Source organism: Carassius carassius, chromosome 7 (genome assembly GCF_963082965.1).
Source record: "Carassius carassius chromosome 7, fCarCar2.1, whole genome shotgun sequence".
In the NCBI taxonomy this organism is placed as follows: Eukaryota; Metazoa; Chordata; class Actinopteri; order Cypriniformes; family Cyprinidae; genus Carassius; species Carassius carassius.
Window position 1 is genome coordinate 32,089,432 of NC_081761.1, and position 21,342 is coordinate 32,110,773.

General features: G+C 35.0%; 1 protein-coding gene across 3 annotated transcripts in view; it reads right to left on the reverse strand.

Annotated features, from left to right (window-relative positions):
* Positions 1–1,122: 1,122 nt before the first annotated feature.
* LOC132143944 (VPS10 domain-containing receptor SorCS1) overlaps positions 1,123–21,342 on the reverse strand; it is a 169,476-nt gene continuing 149,256 nt past the window's right edge. The window contains exons 20-27 of one of the 3 annotated variants that reach the window (XR_009434300.1): positions 15,203–15,336; positions 14,912–15,035; positions 14,124–14,236; positions 10,520–10,654; positions 8,340–8,439; positions 8,014–8,119; positions 2,926–3,088; positions 1,123–2,049 (exon numbers count right to left, since the gene is read on the reverse strand). Coding sequence is in view for 2 of the 3 variants with exons in the window: in XM_059554603.1 (XP_059410586.1) it covers positions 1,985–2,049; positions 2,926–3,092; positions 8,014–8,119; positions 8,340–8,439; positions 10,520–10,654; positions 14,124–14,236; positions 14,912–15,035; positions 15,203–15,336 (944 nt within the window). In the remaining variant the exon portion in view is untranslated. Of the gene's footprint in view, positions 2,050–2,925; positions 3,093–8,013; positions 8,120–8,339; positions 8,440–10,519; positions 10,655–14,123; positions 14,237–14,911; positions 15,036–15,202; positions 15,337–21,342 lie in introns of all 3 variants that reach the window. The other 2 variants (XM_059554604.1, XM_059554603.1) reach the window with 2 other exon arrangements.

The window sequence follows — 21,342 nt, forward strand, 5'->3', positions numbered from 1 at the left end:
GTCTCATATGCTAAAGACAGCATCATACCGCAGCGCGTGATATTATGAAAATATAATCTGTACTGTGATTGTGTCAAGTCCAGTGAATTGTCTCAGTACGAACATCCTCTACTGCTGTGGCATGATATTTATACGCAGTGTACAAAAGGTGACAGACAAGGACAATTGAAATAAAATTAGCCATTAAAATTTCCCTTTTAGACATGCTGTTTTCAATATCCTGACAGTTCTGTAATAAAGATGACCTCCATTTACATTCATTGGCGTGAGAATGGAAAGACTGACAATAGCTGTATAATATTTAAATATAACTTAATATTTAAAAGAAAACATAATAAAAGGAGAGCAGAATTTGGAAGCAAAAAGTATTGAGTGTGACAAAGATGATGAGGAGTATGATATCTGGTGTGTGTAACAGCACCATTATAATGAACAGAAGGGCATGCAAAAAAAAAAAAAATTGTTATTGTACTAAACATAATTGTGTGAAAAATTATTATTATTTTTTTTAACAAAATGCAAATTAAAAGTGTAATTTGACCATCCAAATGATCCATATTAAATTAAAATAAATTAAATAGAATTTAATTTTAAAATGTAATTAAATTAAATTACACAACAAATTAATAAACATTTAAGCATAAAACAAAATGAAATAAAATTAAAATGTAATTTAAACAAATTTTTAAATTTTTATCAAATTTAATTAGAAAATTAAAGTAAAATGTAAATAAAAATGTATTTTAATAAAATTAAAATTAAATAAAATGTAATTAAAAAATAAAATAAAACGAATGAAATGTATTACTTTGTTTTTATATATAAAAAATAAAATAAAATAAAATTTGACAAGAAAAGCAGGTTCATATAAACGTGGTTTGTGCCAACAGTTTTTTTTTTTGTGCTGTGAATTGTTGGCAATCTTTGAGTAGCTGAAGCCATCAAATTAAACTATAAAATAGTGGCTATATGCTAATGGATGAAGGTCTGTATGCTGACTTCCATACGTGACACATATTATTTTGATTTCTGATTATATAGTATTAGAAAATTTGTCAACTGATCATATCTTCCCTATGATGTTATACTGCTTATACTGTATGTAAAGAGGGAAAGTAAAAAAAAAAGTCTTAAATAATTAATTACGTACATAAATTCTTATCCATCAGCCTGTACAGTTCACTCATGTCATGACTGAATTTAAATGCACAGAAAATGACAAACAAACAAGCAAAATGAAAGCATAAATCATGTAACCATACAAATTGTTTATGAAACACTAGACACGGTATATGATTATCATCTTCTGCTTGGCCATAATGTCTGAAGAACATCAAATCAGTTTACACAGCATATCTTGACACTGATTGATCTGTAAACCAACAGTCAGTTATTTCTACATAGAAACACAGAATTTATTTTACTAAGAAATAAAAATATATATACTTTGATATTGCAGAGAAGCAAAACAAGAAAAACAAGCTTCAACATTAACCCTGTTTCATGAATAAATGCATGAAGCCCATAAAATTAGCGGTAAAATCTACATTTCTGTTCCATGTAAATGTACAGATGTGCTAGATATACAAAATGAAACCCAGAAAATGTGTTTCATTTTACAATAATCATTAATAACTTTACATTTTATTAAAACACTTCCAAAATGTCACATATCCATGTTGCACTGCCACTTTTAGCAATAAAAATAAACAGAAAGTTAACCAAGAATAATTGTCTTTTTTTCTCTCTCTCCACCCTTCATGCTGGCCTTTGCCTCAGACATTGTACACACTGGCATCTTTAGAAATGAACAGCATCAAAAATGTTTTATTGAATACATAGATGTATAAAAAAGCTGTACAAAGTTTGTTCTAGTATTCACAGAGCACAGTAAAGTTAATGTCCAACATGCACAAGTACTGAATAAAGCTTGAAACCTTTGTGTCCGCATGACCAAAGTCCTTGACATGGCGGAGGCTAGAGTTCAAACATCGATGTATGTAGGAAGATCTGAGGAGAATTTGACACGTGGATGAGGATTGATGCATTCTGGGAATTGCAAAGAGACAACATGACAAAGAAATATAAATCACTACTTATTCTGTTCTAGAACTCAAATGCACAATATATACTAATAATTATAAAACAAACGGTCTGTCTGTCTTGGATTTTCTTTTAATTACTATTATATAATATTATTTTTTTTATATATATTAAAAAATATATATGTTTAATATATTAATAGCATATTCATATTTTTACTGTTTTATTTATATCACCAATATTTATATTTATAATTTTATTTTTATTTTTTTCGGGAGAATTTGACACATGGATGAGGTTTGATGCATTCTGGGAAATACAAACGGACACAATGAAAATGAGAATGTATTTATAAGGTTTTAAACCGTAACTCATCTGCACAATTTTTTTAAAAATAAAATGTAAGAAAAAAGAAAAGAAAAATAATACTTTACTGTTCTATTTTTTATCACCATGTAATTAGTAATAAATTAAATGATTGGTAATATTTTATATAATATATTATATCATTTAGCTATATTTTTTTACAAATATACACAAAATTATATTGTGTAGAGAAAACACCATTCTGTCTGTTTAGAGAGGTACATTCTTTCTTACTATCTTTCCAAATGACAAACAGCCTTATATGAGTGTATCAGTGTTTCCTACAGCAGCCTAGAAAGCTGAAATATTTCGTAACCTGATGTTCTGTTGATTTATTATAGGCATCAAGAGGTCGAGCTGTTCCCTGTAATTAACAATTTGTCTTTACCAACAAAAACTGGTGAAGACATTTTTCTTGGAAGTGGGATAACACGCCACGACTGAGACGAGTGACAGGTACAGTGTGAGTTCAGTAGAAGAAGCGCTTCGCTACTGAATGGACAGTGTGGTACTCACCGATGGTCTGGGTGTTGGGCTCTGCGTCCAGAGGCTCCAGTGATGTGAGCAGTTCTCTCTGAGAGCTGCAGCTGGGTGTGCTGTCAGTGGGAGAAACTGGACTCTGGATCATTTCTTGCTCTTTTTCGTCCTGCATCGCTGCATAGACGTGGAGGCCTGGGATCTTCCTTGAGGAAAGATTTACAATGAGACACAAGCAAACAAAGCTTGATGCTACGAGACATGCTTGGGGAATCAGCCAGAGAGAAATGAGAAAAAATCTATATTGTCAAGTGTTAAGCAATCATAATAACTGAAGGGGTAAAGTCTCCTAAACTTTTAGAAGTTACCTTTTCAATTTTTTAGGAAATAATCATTATAATTCACAAGTTAAATTATGTTCATTTTAACCTATTTATCAAGAATCCATGTTTTTTTCACAGCATATTTGGCGGCATTACTCTTTTCAACATTTTTAATAATGCAAATTGTTTTTCAGTGGCAAATCAGCATATTAGATTAGATAGGATCATGAGACACTGAAGACTGGAGTAATGATGCTGAAAATACAGCTTTACATCACAAAATAAATTACATTTTAAAATATATTCAAATAGAAAATAGTTATTTTAAATTGTAATAGTATAACACAATATTGCTGTTTTTACAATACTTTTTTAAATCAAAGAAATGCAACCTTGGTGAACACACACACACACACACACACACACACACACATAAAAAAACACAGAATCTTATATATTCTTTATGCATTTTTAAGGCTTTTTTTGTTTAACCAAAATAAGACAAACAAGCTACAGTAGTGGTAAACGGTCATCTACAGTGACTAGCAGACACTTATCTTTCAGCAAGGACTACTGGCCGAACATTACCCAATTAATATTCATGAGCCGAGCTGATAAGGTTCGTAATGTGCGCTTCCGCTCTTTTTCTGAACTTTCTGATGGCCCTGACATTATCAGCTTTTCCATTCACGTCATTCTGTTCCTTTATCACTGGAAGCATGTGTTTATAGTTTGTGAGTGCGGTACAGTCCGTTTACAAGCCGAGATCTGGGATCTGCTTCAGGGAAAAGTTGTAAAAGGACATAGGAATAAAAACATACAAATAAAAACTCTATGTGAAAAGTCTTACTTAGGAGTTGATAAATCAAGGCCTCCCTTTAGAGAGGTGATTTTATCCGTCTTGGTCTGCATCATTACGGAGGGAGTAAGCCACGTAAGCAAAAACCTTAACAAGAGGATTCAAAAGCAAATTTATTGTGCTAAATACAACTGGAGAGGGATTTAGCAGAAAGAAAGCAACACAAATGGGCAGCTCATTAAAATGTGATCTAGCACCCTCATTAAAGGACTGGTTCACAGAAAGAAACTCACACTCTTGTCGCTCTAAACCCATTTACATGCATTTGGCAGATGCTTTTCTTCTGAGTTTACTGTACTGCAACTGCAATTAGTCCTCATGGGACATGAGGCTTTCAAGCTTCAAAAAACGGCACAAATGCACCATAACAGTAGTCCATAGCACTTGTGCTGTATATTTAGGCCGTTATTCACTGATCTTCCGGGAATTGAGTTTACAACTCATAAATGAATCATTCAGATTCATTAATTTATATATATGTATTTTTTAACAGGAAGTTCTTCCTGTTCCTTGAATAAGTGAAAAGCCGGCTGTAGCATCACCGAATGCCAGACTGCCAATGTATTAAAGCGCTGGAAAATTCTTGGCACTTCTGTTGTCTCCAGATCTTGTCTTATTGAACTCTTGTGCCCTTTTCTCTCTGTCCAGTGATGGAAATGGTGCAATCATTTAACATTTCATAAAGGTCAACCTGAAAAACTCAAAGGGCTAAATATTGATAATGTCTGTGCATTGACTGACATTTCTCATTTGTCATGAGCACTTAGACAAAAAAAAAAGAAAGAAAAAAAAGAAGGTTCTGCAACAGAGAAAGGGTGAATCACCACTTGACATATCTGCTCTGTGCTTTACATTGTTTTAAGCTGTTTCATGAGCTAAACTGAGCCACAACTTAGTAAATATATATATATTTTTATATATATATATATATATATATATATATATATTAGGGCTGGTAATTTAACGTGTTAAATAGATTAATTAATTATGGAGAAAAAATAACGCGTTAAAATTATTAATGCATTTAATGCACTTGCCCTGCCCCAGACCTATGTGGATCATCTGCCATTTCATACAGTCGATTGATGACTAATATGAGGCAGGGCAAAAACTTACTGCGTGATGGGGCCTAGCAAATGTCAAGAAATTCAAGATATGGGGCAAAATGCCCCTGTTTGAAATTTTGCACACAAGCTGTAGGCTAAAAGTGCAAGATCACACGATGTGCAAATGTGATATACATCTTATACAACAGATCATTAAGGAGTTAATATTGTGTTATTTTAGACACAATGTTGTCGGTTTTGCTCAATTTTGCCAACCAGAAGATAAAGACAAATCAGAATTGTTCATCCCCGATCAACCCACAGTGGCATTTCATTTCTTAATCCACGTTTTGAACGAATTGGGTGAACCATTTGGCGAGTTGAACCATTGGCCATAGTCGCGTTGGCTTTGAAGTGGCGCTGCACAGACCGATCGGTGTATGACATCAAAGTACCGCGAGAGTGATTCAAAAGCACGGAGTCGTCTGCTCTCTAAGCTCTTGCAGTACTTTGATGTCACACACCGATCGGTCTGATGGTGATGACCCGCTTCAAGTCGAACAAGCCTAATGGGTGCGTTTGACTTGAAGCGTGGCAGAGAGCGATCAACGAGAGTAGCCACTTGCAGTTGGGGGTGGAGTTGAAAACGGTGCCGTCAAGCCGGACCCTTTCTGCTCCCGTTAGTGACTCTTACGCGGTGTTTGCATACTTTATCACAGACGAAGTGAATTAAATGTATTTGTCATATACACAGACGTTTCAGAAGAAACATTTCCATGAGAAACATAAACACTTTTTATATACTGCTTAATACGACATCTTTTCAAGAATAAAGTTCATCATAATCATATATACTATTTAAATACTAATAAAGTGGGGGTACATATGCTTTTGTCAGTGTTGTATGAAAAACGTGACTCAATACAACATTTCGACTACAATAAAAAAATGCTTTTACAGTTCTAAAAACACAGATTTGTTGCCATTATTGGAACTGAAAAGGTTTGTCTAATCCGAAACACACGTGATCCTTGTCATGTGGTGAATCTGGTCAATCGTGAAACAGCTGTGTCGTCATCTGCGCTCCTGTAGCCGCTCTGGAGAAACTGCGGCGGCTGAGTCAGCCGGCTGCTCTCGAAACACTCTCGTGGTACTTTGATGCCACACGTGACAGTCTCTTGTCGGACAAAATTTCGAACCGGCATGCACTGCATTAAGTCAGATTGCGATCGATTTGCGCAGTACTGCGTGAAGTCGAACGCACCTAATGATTTAATCTGTCATAATTTACTCACATGGTCCAAAAGAGTATATGTAGTAAAAAGTGAAAGTGAAAGTCGTGACATTTGCCAAGTATGGTAACCCTCAGTGGCACTTCAGCCAAGGGTATTGAGGGTTGAAGAGAGAGCTGTTCATTTGCTGCAATTTATATTATATTATATAAATTGTTCAATTTATAAATATATAACTATAAACTATATTAACTATTTTAATTGTATTTGATTCTAAAATGATTCTTTGAATATTTTTTTTAAATGTAATTTGTGTAAAATATGATTTCAAAGCTGAATTTTTAGCATTATTACTCCAGTCACATGATCATTTTAGAAATCATTCTAATATTCTAATAGAGTTGCTGCTCAAAAAACATGTATTATTATTATTATTACTATTATTATGTTTTTCAGGTTTATATATATATATATATATATATATATATATACAGTACAGACCAAAAGTTTGGACACACCTTCTCATTCAAAGAGTTTTCTTTATTTTCATGACTATGAAAATTGTAGATTCACACTGAAGGCATCAAAACTATTTGTGGAATTGTATATGGAATTATATACATAACAAAAAAGTGTGAAACAACTGAAAATATGTCATATTCTAGGTTCTTCAAAGTAGCCACCTTTTGCTTTGATTACTGCTTTGCACACTCTTGGCATTCTCTTGATGAGCTTCAAGAGGTAGTCACCTGAAATGGTCTTCCAACAGTCTTGAAGGAGTTCACCGAGAGATGCTTAGCACTTGTTGGCCCTTTTGCCTTCTGTCTGCGGTCCAGCTCACCCCTAAACTGATTGGGTTCAGGTCCGGTGACTGTGGAGGCCAGGTCATCACTCTCCTTCTTGGTCAAATAGCCCTTGATGCCTTCAGTGTGACTCTACAATTTTCATAGTCATGAAAATAAAGAAAACTCTTTGAATGAGAAGGTGTGTCCAAACTTTTGGTCTGTACTGTATATATATATATAAATATAAATATATATATATATATATATATATATATATATATATATATATATATAAATTAAGGTTTTACTGTTTTTGCCGTATTTTGAATCAAATAAATGCAGGCTTTGTGAGCAGAAGAAACTTTTGACTTGTAGTGTATATTTAAAGGAATAGTTCACCCAAAAATTCAAGATCTGTAATCATTTATTCACCCTCAAGTTGTTCCAAACCTGTTTGAGTTTTTTTTAACAAAAGAAGATGTTGGCAACCAAACTACATACCATTGATTTTCATAGTATGGGGGGAATAATACTGTGGAAGTCAATGGGTATCATCAACATACCCATAACTTTTGTGCTTGACAGAAGAGAAAACTCATGCTGGTTTGGAATGACATGAGGGTACCTAAATTAAAAGAGAATTAATTTTTTGGTAAATATCTAAATTAATCGGTATTAAAATAATAATAATCTCCAGTGTAGGTAGGTAGGTAGTTTTTTTTTTACAAAGTCTTGATTTCTTCATTAATAAATTGTAATCTTTCAGGCTTCCCCAGACTCTTGTCACTAGACATTTAACCAATTTAGAAAGCTTACCATATTTTGAACTGATAATAAATTGATTATGATCCAGGTTGAAGGTTTAAAAATGGATGACAATACCTTTTGAATTTATAGATGAGGAACACGGCTAAACCCACCACCACCACAGAGAGGAGCATGAGCATAGCGGAGCCACTGTGATTCTCACTTGTGTCCACTAGAGGTGCTAGACGCAGGGGAAAATTAGACAAGCAATTGTTGTCAGTGCACAGTCTGGCACTTATATTAATAAACCGTCACAAATCTCTAAAATTAAAAAGCCTCAGTATTTATAGAAAATAATTAATTATACAGTCAATGTCATATGGGAACTGTTCATCTAAAAATTATAATTTGCCTTCTCTCATTCATATCCAGAAGAACAGTGTTTGATTCTAGTTCATTACCTGCTGATAAATGGGCAGCGTATACTGTGATCTGGACTCCTGGTCTGAGTGTGAACTGAACCAGATTCTGATTCAGAGCGCTGAGAACCAGTTCTGAGAGCTGAAAGCAAAATCACATATTCATCATATTCATACCACGCTGGATGGGAAAATGATACATTTTCCTTGTATATGATACATCCAAATCTATTAAATTAAATGACACAATAAGAAATAAGACATTTGTGTCCGTAGGTGTCTGATTTTTTCTGATTCTGAGTCTGGTGAGTCCTGATGCATTGAGGCAAAACGTGGGATCTTCATGTTGTTTGTCGTACGTGAGCCTCTACCACACTGAGAAGACGTTTCAGCATAAATCAACTCTATCACCTTCACTCACAAATAAAGATAGATGACATAGGAGGGAGATCTCATTTAGACCTAACATCTCTCTCCTCTCCCTCAAACACACACAGGGCCCTTGACAGCCAGGCACTTTTATGTATGCATAAATCTTGAAAGCAGATAGTTATTTCCCTCCCAAATAAAGCCTTGTTTGTTTTCGTGCTCGATTATCGCAGATCACATTTTTAAGGGTCATTCTGAAACAGGTGCTTAAAGTGATATTTCTCCCAAAAATGAAAATTAGATGTTTATCTGCTTACCCTGAGGACATCCAAGATGTAGGTGAAATTATGATTTTTATGATTATGAAATTAAGACAAATTATGATTTTTAGCTCCAGTCGTTGCAGTTTCTAACCCCCCCCCCCCTTTCTTTTTCCCCATGCACCACTGAACTCTGAACCTCAGTCCCCCCAGTTCCCACTAACACACTGGGACCTGCACCAGACACTTTGTGTAGCACTGATCTGCTCACTACCTCATTCAGCATTTAACTCACCTCATTCAACTACCTCTTCTGTAAGTTTAAATAAAGAACTGCTCTCTGAGATTTTTGACACTTTAATCAGACTGAATAAGCTCTTTGCACTACAATCATTATATCTGCACTGTTTGTTTACTTCACTGGTTTGCACTCTGCCATGTGCTGCTGTACTTTTTTTTTTTTTTTTTTTTACATGACCTATTTGTATAGTTTTTTTTTATTATTATAATAAATATGATGTTAACAGTTGAGGGAGAACTTTGTTTATTTAATCTTGTGCATCAGATCTGAGCGCTGATAGTACCAAACCTCACATAAATGTACTTCCTGTTCAAAGAATACCTTTTTCGCTCTTTCTACCCAAGCTTCATTAAATCTGTCTCATTTACTAAATGACTCCTGACTTATTTCTGCGCTCCTTTTTTCTTCATCGCTCTCACCTTCTGTCTCTCTCTCTCTCCTTATTTCTCACCCTTTTAAAATTAGACCATTCGATGAATAATTACTTTCTTTATGAATTGTACCAGGGTCAGTCAGTCTATTATACTTTTTTAATAAGGCTATCTACACATTATACTTTGAACACGCCACCCTTGAATAGAGATTTATGAGGATCTGCAGTGAATGGTCCATTGCAGATTCAAGGTAGGTTTGGGCGAGGAAAAAAAGCAGCTCATGCATGGACATCCTCAAAGTGCAGATATCCCCCTATCATCCGTGATATATCCCTGGCCCATAAGTGATCCAGTGGATGGGTTACTTATGACCTCCTCTATAGTGAGTCTGTATGGTGAGAAATCACTGCCTCAAAAATATAGATGACTCTGCATGTTAATATTGGAGAATATGAGCCATCTTCTGATATTCGATAATGGCTGTTCTCTGTTATGGCCAAATATACTGCAGTATGGCCAGAATTGCCCTTGACCTCACAAGTGAGTTATAAGAAATGTATCTTACTGATACTTTCTGAAGTTGCTTATGAAAGAGTATTTATCTGCTTGTCTCATAACCTAGTATTTCATTTCAGGAGAAATTTAAGCGACTTTCTGATCAAGAACAATCTCTGTGGACTAGTAAAAATAGGTTTTTGTCCAGAAATAAATAAGCCAACATTGACATCTGCTGGAGACCATAAGAAGCTCTTATCAAGATCCTCATTTTACCCACCATCCTTTTGTGTTTGAAAGGATGACTGAAAACAGTATTTGAATATCTGAGCCTTTTCTTCTGAATACGAGACAAAGCTAAAGCAAAACATTAATTATAGCTGAGTGTTTCACGACTGAGATTGAAAATCATGCATAATGTACCTGGTCTAAATGGGTGGCTAATTTGTCTGGTTTCCCCTCCGTCAGCTGTTTGTCTGGTAACAGAAAGAACTCGGCCGCTGTTGGCAGTCCAGGCAACACAGTGACCAACAGCTGCTCTGGATCCACTCCTGTCGCCTGAAGACCAGCAGACAGACTCTTAGAGATTAAACAGGATTAGAGGAATACAAGAGTCAAAGAAAAAAAAAAAAAAGACAATGCCTTTTTTTTTCAAATATTCTTTTAAGACTGACTTTTTACCCCAAATATGTTTTTATCATTAATTATTATTATACACTTATTAATATTTCAATAATGTGTTATTATTATTATTAATACTTCAAAATGTTATTTTTTAGAAGTTATTATTATTATTATTACTATTATTATTATACACATATTAATACCTTTATTAAGCAAGGATGCATTAAATTGATCAAAAGTGACAATTATGATTTATAATGTTTTTCAAATAAATTCTGTTCTTTTGGACTTTCTATGTATCAAAGAATTCTGAAAAAAAAATTAACAAAATTAAGTAGCACAACCATTTTTGACATTAATTATGATTATGGAACATTTCAAATCAGCATATGATTTGGGAAGGATCATGTGACACTGAAGACAAACATTTATCAAATAAATATTATTAAAATGTAAAACCCTTTTTTTTAATTGTTGTAATATTTAACAATATTGCTGTTTTTGCTGTATTTTTGAACAAATAAATGCAGAATAAGGGACTTCTAAAACAACGAAAACTTTTGTGTGTAAATATTTGAGCCATTATTTAAAATGGTCTCTGAAATAAATATGCATATATATATATATATATATATATATATATATATATATATATTTATATATTTTTATAATCCATTTTATTGGATTATATATTATATAAATATATGTATATAATCCAATAAAATGAATAGTTTTCTGTCTCAAGAATACACATGATTACACAGTCCATTGCTGCAATGCAATTTAAAGAATTCAAAAATTAACATTTTAACATCATTTTCTCCCTCATGTCTTCTAGATGAGTTGAACCAGATTTGACATCATGTCACACATCATTGGTTCCCACTCTCGGAACAAATCAATTCTTCTGTATTTCCCCTTTTGTGTTCCACAGACGAAAAATGGTAGGGTTTGGAATGAAATAAGGGTGAGTAAATAATGAAAGAATTTTCATGTTTTTCAGAAAATAAATTTATAAAATTGTCCTTGGTTCATGTTACAAGGTCACAACGTCCACCTCGTTCCTGTCCATATGCCCAGCGCAAAACTCATTACACACATTACCACTAACCAACTAGAGCAGAACACACATATGGCTCACATGAGAACCGTTATTCTCAAGTGACATATTTCATAAACATCCATAAAGAAAGTCCCCATGTTCAGTTATAATGGCCTCTTGAAAATGCCACGGGGTAAATGCAGGAGAACACTCATGATTATTTTGGTCTGTTGTGCCATATGTTTGAATATTCGTGAAGCTTGTTCTGTCACAGTGGTCTTTCCCTTCCATCGGTGAGAGCGAATCTGGAAGCCAATTTCACAAGTGTGTCAACTTGAGTCAAAGTGTGGAGCGTGGAACCCCAACAAAGCTCCTAAATACACTTGTGTTTGTACACTTCTTATACCAGGAATGGATATCACATACTGTTCAAAAGTTTGGGATCCATTATTATTATTTTTTTTTTTTAATAAGTTATGCTCATCAAAGCTGTAAAAATGTTCATTTTCCTTTTTTTGGTTGCAATATTTTTTTAGGATTCTTTTATGAATAAAATATAAAAAGAACAGCATTTTTTTCATAATAGAAATCTGGTGTTAATCTCTGTGTTTTTTTTCTATTCTGCATTTTTTATCAAATGAATCAACAGCCTTGATGAGCATAAGAAACTTTGTTAGTTTGATCCCAAACTTTTGAATGGCAGTGTGTGTGTGTGTGTGTGTGTGTGTGTGTGTGTGTGTGTGTGTGTGTGTGTGTGTGTGTGTCTTTGTGTTTGTGTGTGTGTGTGTGTGTGTGTGTCTTTGTGTTTGTGTGTGTGTGTGTGTGTGTGTGTGTGTGTGTGTGTGTGTGTGTGTGTGTGTGTCAGTATACAGAGCTGGGTAGATTATTATAAATTGTAATCTGTTACTGATTCCAAATTAAGGTAAACCATTACATTACACATTTTAGGTAAAATAATCAGACTGCTTTTTGATTACTTTTATACTAACTTGTTTATCACATTAATTTAAATAGGATAATCTTGTACCATAAGGATGTAAAGATACAAAGAGTAAGAAAATGGATTCCATTCATTTTAATTAACAACATGAAAATTATTAAAAATTAACAACAAGCTTCTTCCTTGGTTTGTGATATCACTAACCTTAAAATGTACATATACCCTGCCCTCGGGAGCACACAATCAGCTAGCCAATCTGATCCCAATGTGGTAAAATATATGAAAAAAGAATGCATTTAAAAATAATCATTTAAATAAAAACAAAGCATAAACATGTGTTACAGTGCCCATCATAAACACAATCAAGCCTTCGAAAATAGCTGGTTGACCACTCCTTTAAAGTAAATACATGAAGTTCAGATGACAAAAAGTTTGGAAATGTCTGCATTACATGTAAATTATTTAAAAGTTTAAAAATACAATGATAGATAATAATACTGATTGACTGTTAACCTACTGATTGATAATTCAAATAAAACGGATTGGTTCTTGATGTCGAAACAGTAGTTGATATTAAATGTTGAAACACTTCTTAAACCTGAAATTATAATTTTTTGTAAATCAATTGGTGAAATGATGTGTGTCAATGTCCACAAAACTGGACTTTCTGAGTTTATATAAGCGGATTATATGAAACCAGTCACTACCCAGCTCAGTATATATAGACTCTGAACATTTAAATGCCCTCTTGAATTGGCTCAAGTAGTGCTTTAGATTAAGATTCTCTGAAAGGAATTTATGTTAATGTCATGACTACTGAACAGAATTCTTCTTGAACATTTTATGCTGACATTTGTCAAACAATGCTCAAAACCTGAAACATCAAATGCCATTACATTTCTGAGAAACACACCCAGTAGTGCTTTATTGTCATCCTTTGTGTTTAATATCTAAACAGGAAATTTCTAGTAGACCTTGATTATTGTTTGATAAAATCATTTTGTTCTTGATAGAAATTAGTCATCTTTTATTCTGTATCCTAGAGCTATGTCAGATCAGATGATGAATATTCTTGCACACATCATTTAAACTTTGTGCAAAGAGCACTGACAGAAAGTTCAAGAGAAAAGAGAAATCTTCTTGTGTACTTAAATATTAATATGAATAAATAGGCCATATTTACATACTCCAAGGAAAATAAAGACGTTAATATGTATAGCTTTTACATTTTATGTTAGCACTATACCACCATGAAGATGGCCTCAAAGGAAACAGACATTAATGCCTCTTCATGCTTTATTATATTGTATATGCAGTGGAGCATTATATATTGAACTCTGTGATGTCACTGAATAGGGGAGCAGATTTTCAGCTGTGTGAAAACTGAATGTTTTGTCTGATGGTAAATGGTTTAAACTCACCTGCACCATAGAGGTTTTAATGACTCGACTCACATCAAGCCTCCATTCAGCCACATCAGGGTTGTGATCATCAAGATTGGATGAAAAGGCAAGAAGATGAGATCTGAAGTATTCTGCAATGATAAAATAATAATAATATGTGCTTACAACTATTGTTTGTTTCTGACTACTGCAGTGCTGAACACCTGTGCTGCCGCATTTCCTTGTGTATTTACTGTATGATACTTAAAATGCAATATGAATATGGTTTCATTTTGAGTATTGACATTTTTGAAGAAAAAGGAAAATAATCGTTTAAAATCACCAGGAAATAAATTGCATTGCAAATTAGTAAGACATTGTTTTAATATAGTATTATTAATAAAAAATGTTTCTTGAACAGCAAACCATCATATTAGAATTACATTTTACAAAATATCCAAGTAGAAAACCATAATTTTAAACTATAATTATATTATACAATATTATTGTTTTTATTGTATTTTATTTTACTTTTTGTTGCTGTTGGTAAGCATAAGTGGTTCTTTCAAAAACAATTAACATAAATTAAAATATATATAAAAAATATAACATTAACAATTTTTTTTTATTATTTTATTTTATTTACTTTTTTTACCATACCATTTACCATTTTTATCATTCCTTGTATAACTGCAATAGAAAAACCTAATGTATCACAGATATACAAAGATGAAGGAACAAAACATATTTTGAGAAATCTTATTGCTCACATATGAAGCTATCTTCAATACCTAGCAGTCTGTTTCCTTGTTGTGTGTAAAACTCACCGTGGACAGCGATGGTTTTCCTGTCTTGCAGGATGGTATTCTCAGCAGACACCTGCACAGTGACAACGCTGATTCCCTCTCGAGGGAACGTGAATGCCACACTCCCCTCCAGCGTGATCACGGGCTGTGAATACAGTTTGAGAGAGACTCTCAAGAGGACGCCCTGTCAGTGCAGTTGCAGTGAACATGCCAGCTTTATTTACATGGCAGTCGGTGAGGCAAACACTCACACACACACACACAGATTGAGTCATGCACAGATGTCTAATGAGTCACACATGGAGACTTTACCTCTGAATTGTTCCCAAGCCACCAGATATAGGTGACCGTTCCCACTTGGCTTGGCGAGAGAACCACCGTCAGATTGACTTCTTTATTTTTCACAGCGACAAAAGGGGCGGAGAGGTGAATAGACTCCAGCTGACCTGCGCCGAGAGAGAAAGAAAAGAGAAAAGTTGGTTGGTCAACCCGAAAGAGTTTAACAGTGCTTGCTAGTTCTCAAATCTTGTTCACTTCCTCACATTCAAACCCGCTGTGTTAAAGAAAGATGAGAGGACTAATGAGGTTTTTCATTTTAGTGCTAAAACTAAATACAAATAAATTTATCTTAGTATAACTTGACTGCAACATTAAATTGCTGACAAAAGCATCTGCTAAATTATATATATATATATATATATATATATATATATATATATATATATATATATATATATATATATATATATATATATATATATATATATACAGTACAGACCAAAAGTTTGGACACACCTCCTCATTCAAAGAGTTTTCTTTATTTTCATGACTATGAAAAATGTAGAGTCACACTGAAGGCATCAAGGGCTATTTGACCAAGAAGGAGAATGATTACCTGGCCTCCACAGTCACCGGACCTGAACCCAATCGAGATGGTTTAGGGGTGAGCTGGACCGCAGACTGAAGGCAAAAGGGCCAACAAGTGCTAAGCATCTCTCGGGGAACTCCTTCAAGACTGTTGGAAGACCATTTCAGGTGACTACCTCTTGAAGCTCATCAAGAGAATGCCAAGAGTGTGCAAAGCAGTAATCAAAGCAAAAGGTGGCTACTTTGAAGAACCTACAATATGACATATTTTCAGTTGTTTCACACTTTTTTGTTATGTATATAATTCCATATATAATTCCACATGTGTTAATTCATAGTTTTGATGCCTTCAGTGTGAATCTACAATTTTTATAGTCATGAAAATAAAGAAAACTCTTTGAATGAGAAGGTGTGTCCAAACTTTTGGTCTGTACTGTATATAATCAACGTGAGATTGATTTCTAAAGAGTAATGTGACAATAAGTAATCGCTGTTAAAAATTCAGCTTTGGCATCATCACAGAAATAAATTATATTTTGAAATATATTCAAACAGAAAGCAGTAACTTATAATATTTCACAATTACTGTTTTTACTATATATATTTAATCGAATACATATAACCAAGGTAAGTTTAAGAGAATTCCTTGACCACAAATAAATAATAAAAAAATTTTTAAATAATGAGACAAAATTATAATAATAAAAAGTGAAAAAAAAATTTAACAATTGAACAGTAGTTATATGATATATTCTCAGAGAATTATATATGAGCAAAATATGGTGGAATGTGGTTCTTAATTGTGACCAAAAAAAAAAAAAAAAAAAAGAACAGCCTTAATGAAGCACAAACTAAACATCTTCCAAATGATATGTATAATGACATATATTCATTCATTCACAACTATTTCTCATAGAAACACAGAGTCATCTGCGTGTGAATTTCAGCTCATGCTCCAGAGGCCCTATTTGCTTTGCCTGGCACAACAGGATTGACAGATTGGAAGCGTTCCGTCTCCCTGATCAATATGTCACTGCAGAGGCATCTGTCTGCCTGAATGTTGCAGGGGGTGGCAAGTTCAATAAGTGGTCATGAGAAAAAGGGTGAACATTTGAATCAAAATGCTTAGTTAATCTATGTTAAACAATGATATTTGACGAGCTTCCTCTAGCACAAACACAGACTACAACCACTAAAAAAAGCTCAAACTCAGGCCATCTGCTCGCAGAATGTGTTAAAATAGCAAGGCAATTCAATAACTGGCACTAAGTATATATTAAACTAGCTAAAAAAAATTGACATTTTTAATGCTACTCATAATGTACCCGTGCATTGTCATAAGACGTCTAATTGGTTTAAATACAACTTAACAATGAATATAACAGTTCCCTATCAAAAGCTACTCTCGAAACTGCGCTCAATAGCGCTAATGAGAACATTCTTTGTTCGACCGGTTGTGAAGCATGTGTGTCAAACATGCCAAGAATTGGGTTAAATAACCTCGGCAGGTGACGTCACTGATAACGTGCACCTGCAGGTTATAAATAGACGTGAAACGGAAACATCCTCCTCAGGTTTCTTTGTCTTCAGAGACCGCATTGTGTGTGTCACGCTGATGAAAGTATTAGTTTAAAAGGAAGCATGTTGAGAGTAAAAAAAAGGAAAAAGAAAGTTCTAACTATTCTTGCTGATTCTATAAGAGATGGGTGCCTTGCTCTCCATGGCCGATCTCTGAAGAGAAATCGCATGTTTATTGTTTGAAAAAAAGAAAAGAAAAAAGGCTGCTTTCGCGTTCTAGAGTGGCAGTTGTAAGCACCGTGGATCACTTCCTATCCGCGCTGCTCTTTGCTCTCACGAGGAACGAGCCGCTTTCCGCTCATTAACGGTTCTCGCGCCCACTTCCGAAGCGTGCCCAGGCACTTCTTCGGATTGGGCAGATGGTGCTGTAGCTCTAGCTTCTGCTGAAATGGACATTAAGAGTGCTCTCTCCTAGCGCTCCTCTCGCGATTATAAGGACATGAGGAGTTACTATGGAGGTAAATCAGTAGCTAAACTCGAGAGGTTGAAGATCTGAATGTGAGAACTTGTCATATTAATATTTGTATTTGTAAGTTAAAATTTACACTCACAGCTCTGATGTGAAAAGCTGAATCTTTCAATTTGCACACACAGACAATGATCAAAACACTCGTGTTTTGAATTGGAAGTTGTAGATTAATAGTCACAAATGTGTAGAATGACATTCACACAAAGAAAATTACATACACACATGTGTACGCCATATTTACTTTTGCACTTTACTTCAGTTTCGCTGCACAACGTCAAGTCGGCACTTACAACCTCTCAGATCTGGAAGTACAAGTTCAAATCCTAGCGCTCTGACTTTTGCTACTCTTTTTGCGGTATTCTGTTGCAAAACTCACTTGTGCACTTGTATATGCAGATGTGAGAGAGCAGAGCTGGGGGCGGGGCTTTGGTGCGAATGAAGACATTTTATTGGTCGATGCCCGACCAATCAACAATGCCAATTGTTTTCACTGAATATCCTTAGCTTTGACAGGATTTTAAGACACTGCATTCATTTTGCCATTCAGGTATTATCTAGTAGACAAATAATGCAACATATTTTATATGTATATCCCACTGCATATCACTCTACCAGAGTTGCAATATAATGCTGTTTTTATTATTTTTATGTTTTGTAAAAATAATTTTAACTTCTTCTTTGGGTTAAATTCCCAATTTGCTTGTCAGTAATGAACCTTTTTAAATGCAACATTATTATTATTATTATTTTTATAAAAATCGAGTGTTTAATAATGTCTAAATGTACATTAAACAGCAAAACCTAAAACATAAGCACTTATGACCAGAAATACTGTTTTGAGCAACTAGTAGAGCTAAATACATGTATTTATTAAACATCAACAAGGCCATCTAGTGTTTAAGCAATGGAATTGCATATATATATAATCTTTCTGGCCACCAAATGCCTCTAATTTAAAGCGTGCCTCTTTGCACAGGAATTTAAACCTAAATACTGCAGTTATTGTAGTATAAATAATAACCATATTAGAAAATGTTATATTTCAAATGGTCATTCATGGATCATAATTATTGCGCATATTATTTAGTACCATGATCTCTTCAAATTAACTAAACAGGACTGAGTTAACATGTAGTACAGTTATTTTATTGGTTAAAAGTTACACTTAATTGTTTAGTCACATTTAACTGCCAAGGAGGAGTATGAGAACATATTGCTGTTCCATTTTCCAGTATAAAATGCTATTTTAAGGCATAGTCATTATTCAACGTAGTTAACCATGCATAAGCAATGCACTTTAAGTGTTACAAATTACTGGAAATCGCTGCAAATATAATGAAACTGCAGTCTGTCCCTATTAGTACATTTCAAGCATATTGACAAAATGTGTGGTTTAGTACTATTGATAGCTCCATGAACCACATGACCGCGTGGCGGTGAGATCAAAGCGAGTTTACTCTGCAATATGCAGTGGGATATACATATAAAATATGTTGCATTATTTGTCTACTAGATAATACCTGAATGGCAAAATGAATGCAGTGTCTTAAAATCCTGTCAAAGCTAAGGATATTCAGTGAAAACAATTGGCGTTGTTCATTGGTCAGGCATCGACCAATAAAATATCTTCATTCGCACCAAAGCCCCGCCCCCAGCTCTGCTCTCTCACATCTGCATATACAAGTGCACAAGTGAGTTCTGCAACAGAATACCGCAAAAAGAGTAGCAAAAGTCAGAGCGCTAGGATTTGAACTTGTACTTCCATATCTGAGAGGTTGTAAGTGCCGACTTGACGTTGTGCAGCGAAACTGAAGTAAAGTGCAAAAGTAAATATGTCGTAAAAATGTGTGTATGTCATTTTCTTTGTGTGAATGTCATTCTACACATTTGTGACTATTTATCTACAACTTCCAATTCAAAACACGAGTGTTTTGATCATTGTCTGTGTGTGCAAATTGAAAGATTCAGCTTTTCACATCAGAGCTGTGAGTGTAAATTTTAACTTACAAATACAAATATTAATATGACAAGTTCTCACAATCAGATCTTCAACCTCTCGAGTTTTGCTACTGATTTACCTTTATAAGTTACTAGGTGGTGACTCGTGCAGTGACCAGATTAAAGTCTTTAAATTAGATTTTGTACATTATGATTTCATAGGTGAGAGACTATCTCTCCCCTATTGGAGCAACATAATTTAAATAAAAAAATGAATAAAAAAATATAAATAAAGAAATGATGATGAAATGATGATGATGAATAATATATATATTCCCTGCCAAGCCACGTACTGTATCAACATCTACACTTGGATGGAACGCATTTCATGCTGTGGGTCAGACTAGTGCTGCCCTGCACACCATGGGTTCTGCAGGCTATCAGGCTGATCTAAAAAAAAAAAAAAAAACCTGAGTGCCAGGAGGAGACCTTTAATATGTTTCTCACTCACTGTGCTCAAGTGTCGGGGCTGTCAAAAAATAAATAAATAAAACAGTCCACACCTGTCCCCTCAGGGAGGGCCCTGGAAAATTCCATCAGAAGTGTAAGGCTCCTTCCTGGCACCCTTAGGGGATCACTGAACAACCTCCGCCACCATCGGTGTTTCGGAGGGCAGTGGCCTCCAGTGAAATGATACATGCTCTGTTGCTTCCTGCCATGTTTCAGGACACCAGACATCTAACCCCCCCCCCCACCCTCACAAACAAAGTGTCAAAATAAGTGCCCCTTTCGGAGAAGCTGGCAGCGTGGAAACTACTGCGAAATATCTCCCCATGAGTCGAAAAAACTGTAGTGAAGGGCTACAGGATTCAGTTTGCACATCGTCCTCTGCATTTCAACACCGTGGTCTCCACCTCTGTGAAACCGGCACGTGCATATTCCCAAGAAAGACAGGGGGCTACGTCCGATCATAGATCTAATGGACGTGTATTTTCATTTTGAAATATTGCCACAACTTAGGAGGTTCCTGAGGTTCGCTTTCGGGGACGAAGCTCACCAGTATCAGGTTCTTCCATTCGGCCTAGCTTTGTTATCCCGTACTTACACGAAATTCATGGATGCAGCTCTGGCTCCTCTACGACTCCAGGGCATCCACATTTAAAATGTATATAAACGACTGGCTGAATCAGACCCAGTCTCAAGAGCTTGCGCTTCGACATCAGCATGTCGTCCTAGCTCATCTCGAATCTCTGAGGTTGAGACTCGATGCCAAGAAAAGCGTTCTCTCTCATGCTCAGAGGACAATGTATTTGGGTGTGGTATGGGATTCGATCACAATGCGGGCACAGCTGTCTCCTGCATGAGGCAAATAAGGGTTACGCACCAGGGGCTTCGTACCCTATCTATGTGGTTCAGACCCCGGTTTCTGACTTTGGGTCCCACTCTAGGTCCGTGTTGTCATCGCAAGATGCTAATGACAGACGTTTCTCTCATGGGCTGGGGAGCGGCCTTAGTTGCCTGTCCAAACCAAGGGATCTGGAGAGGTCATCTTCTCGAATTGGCACATCAATTGCCTCGAAATGAAGACTGTATTTCTGGC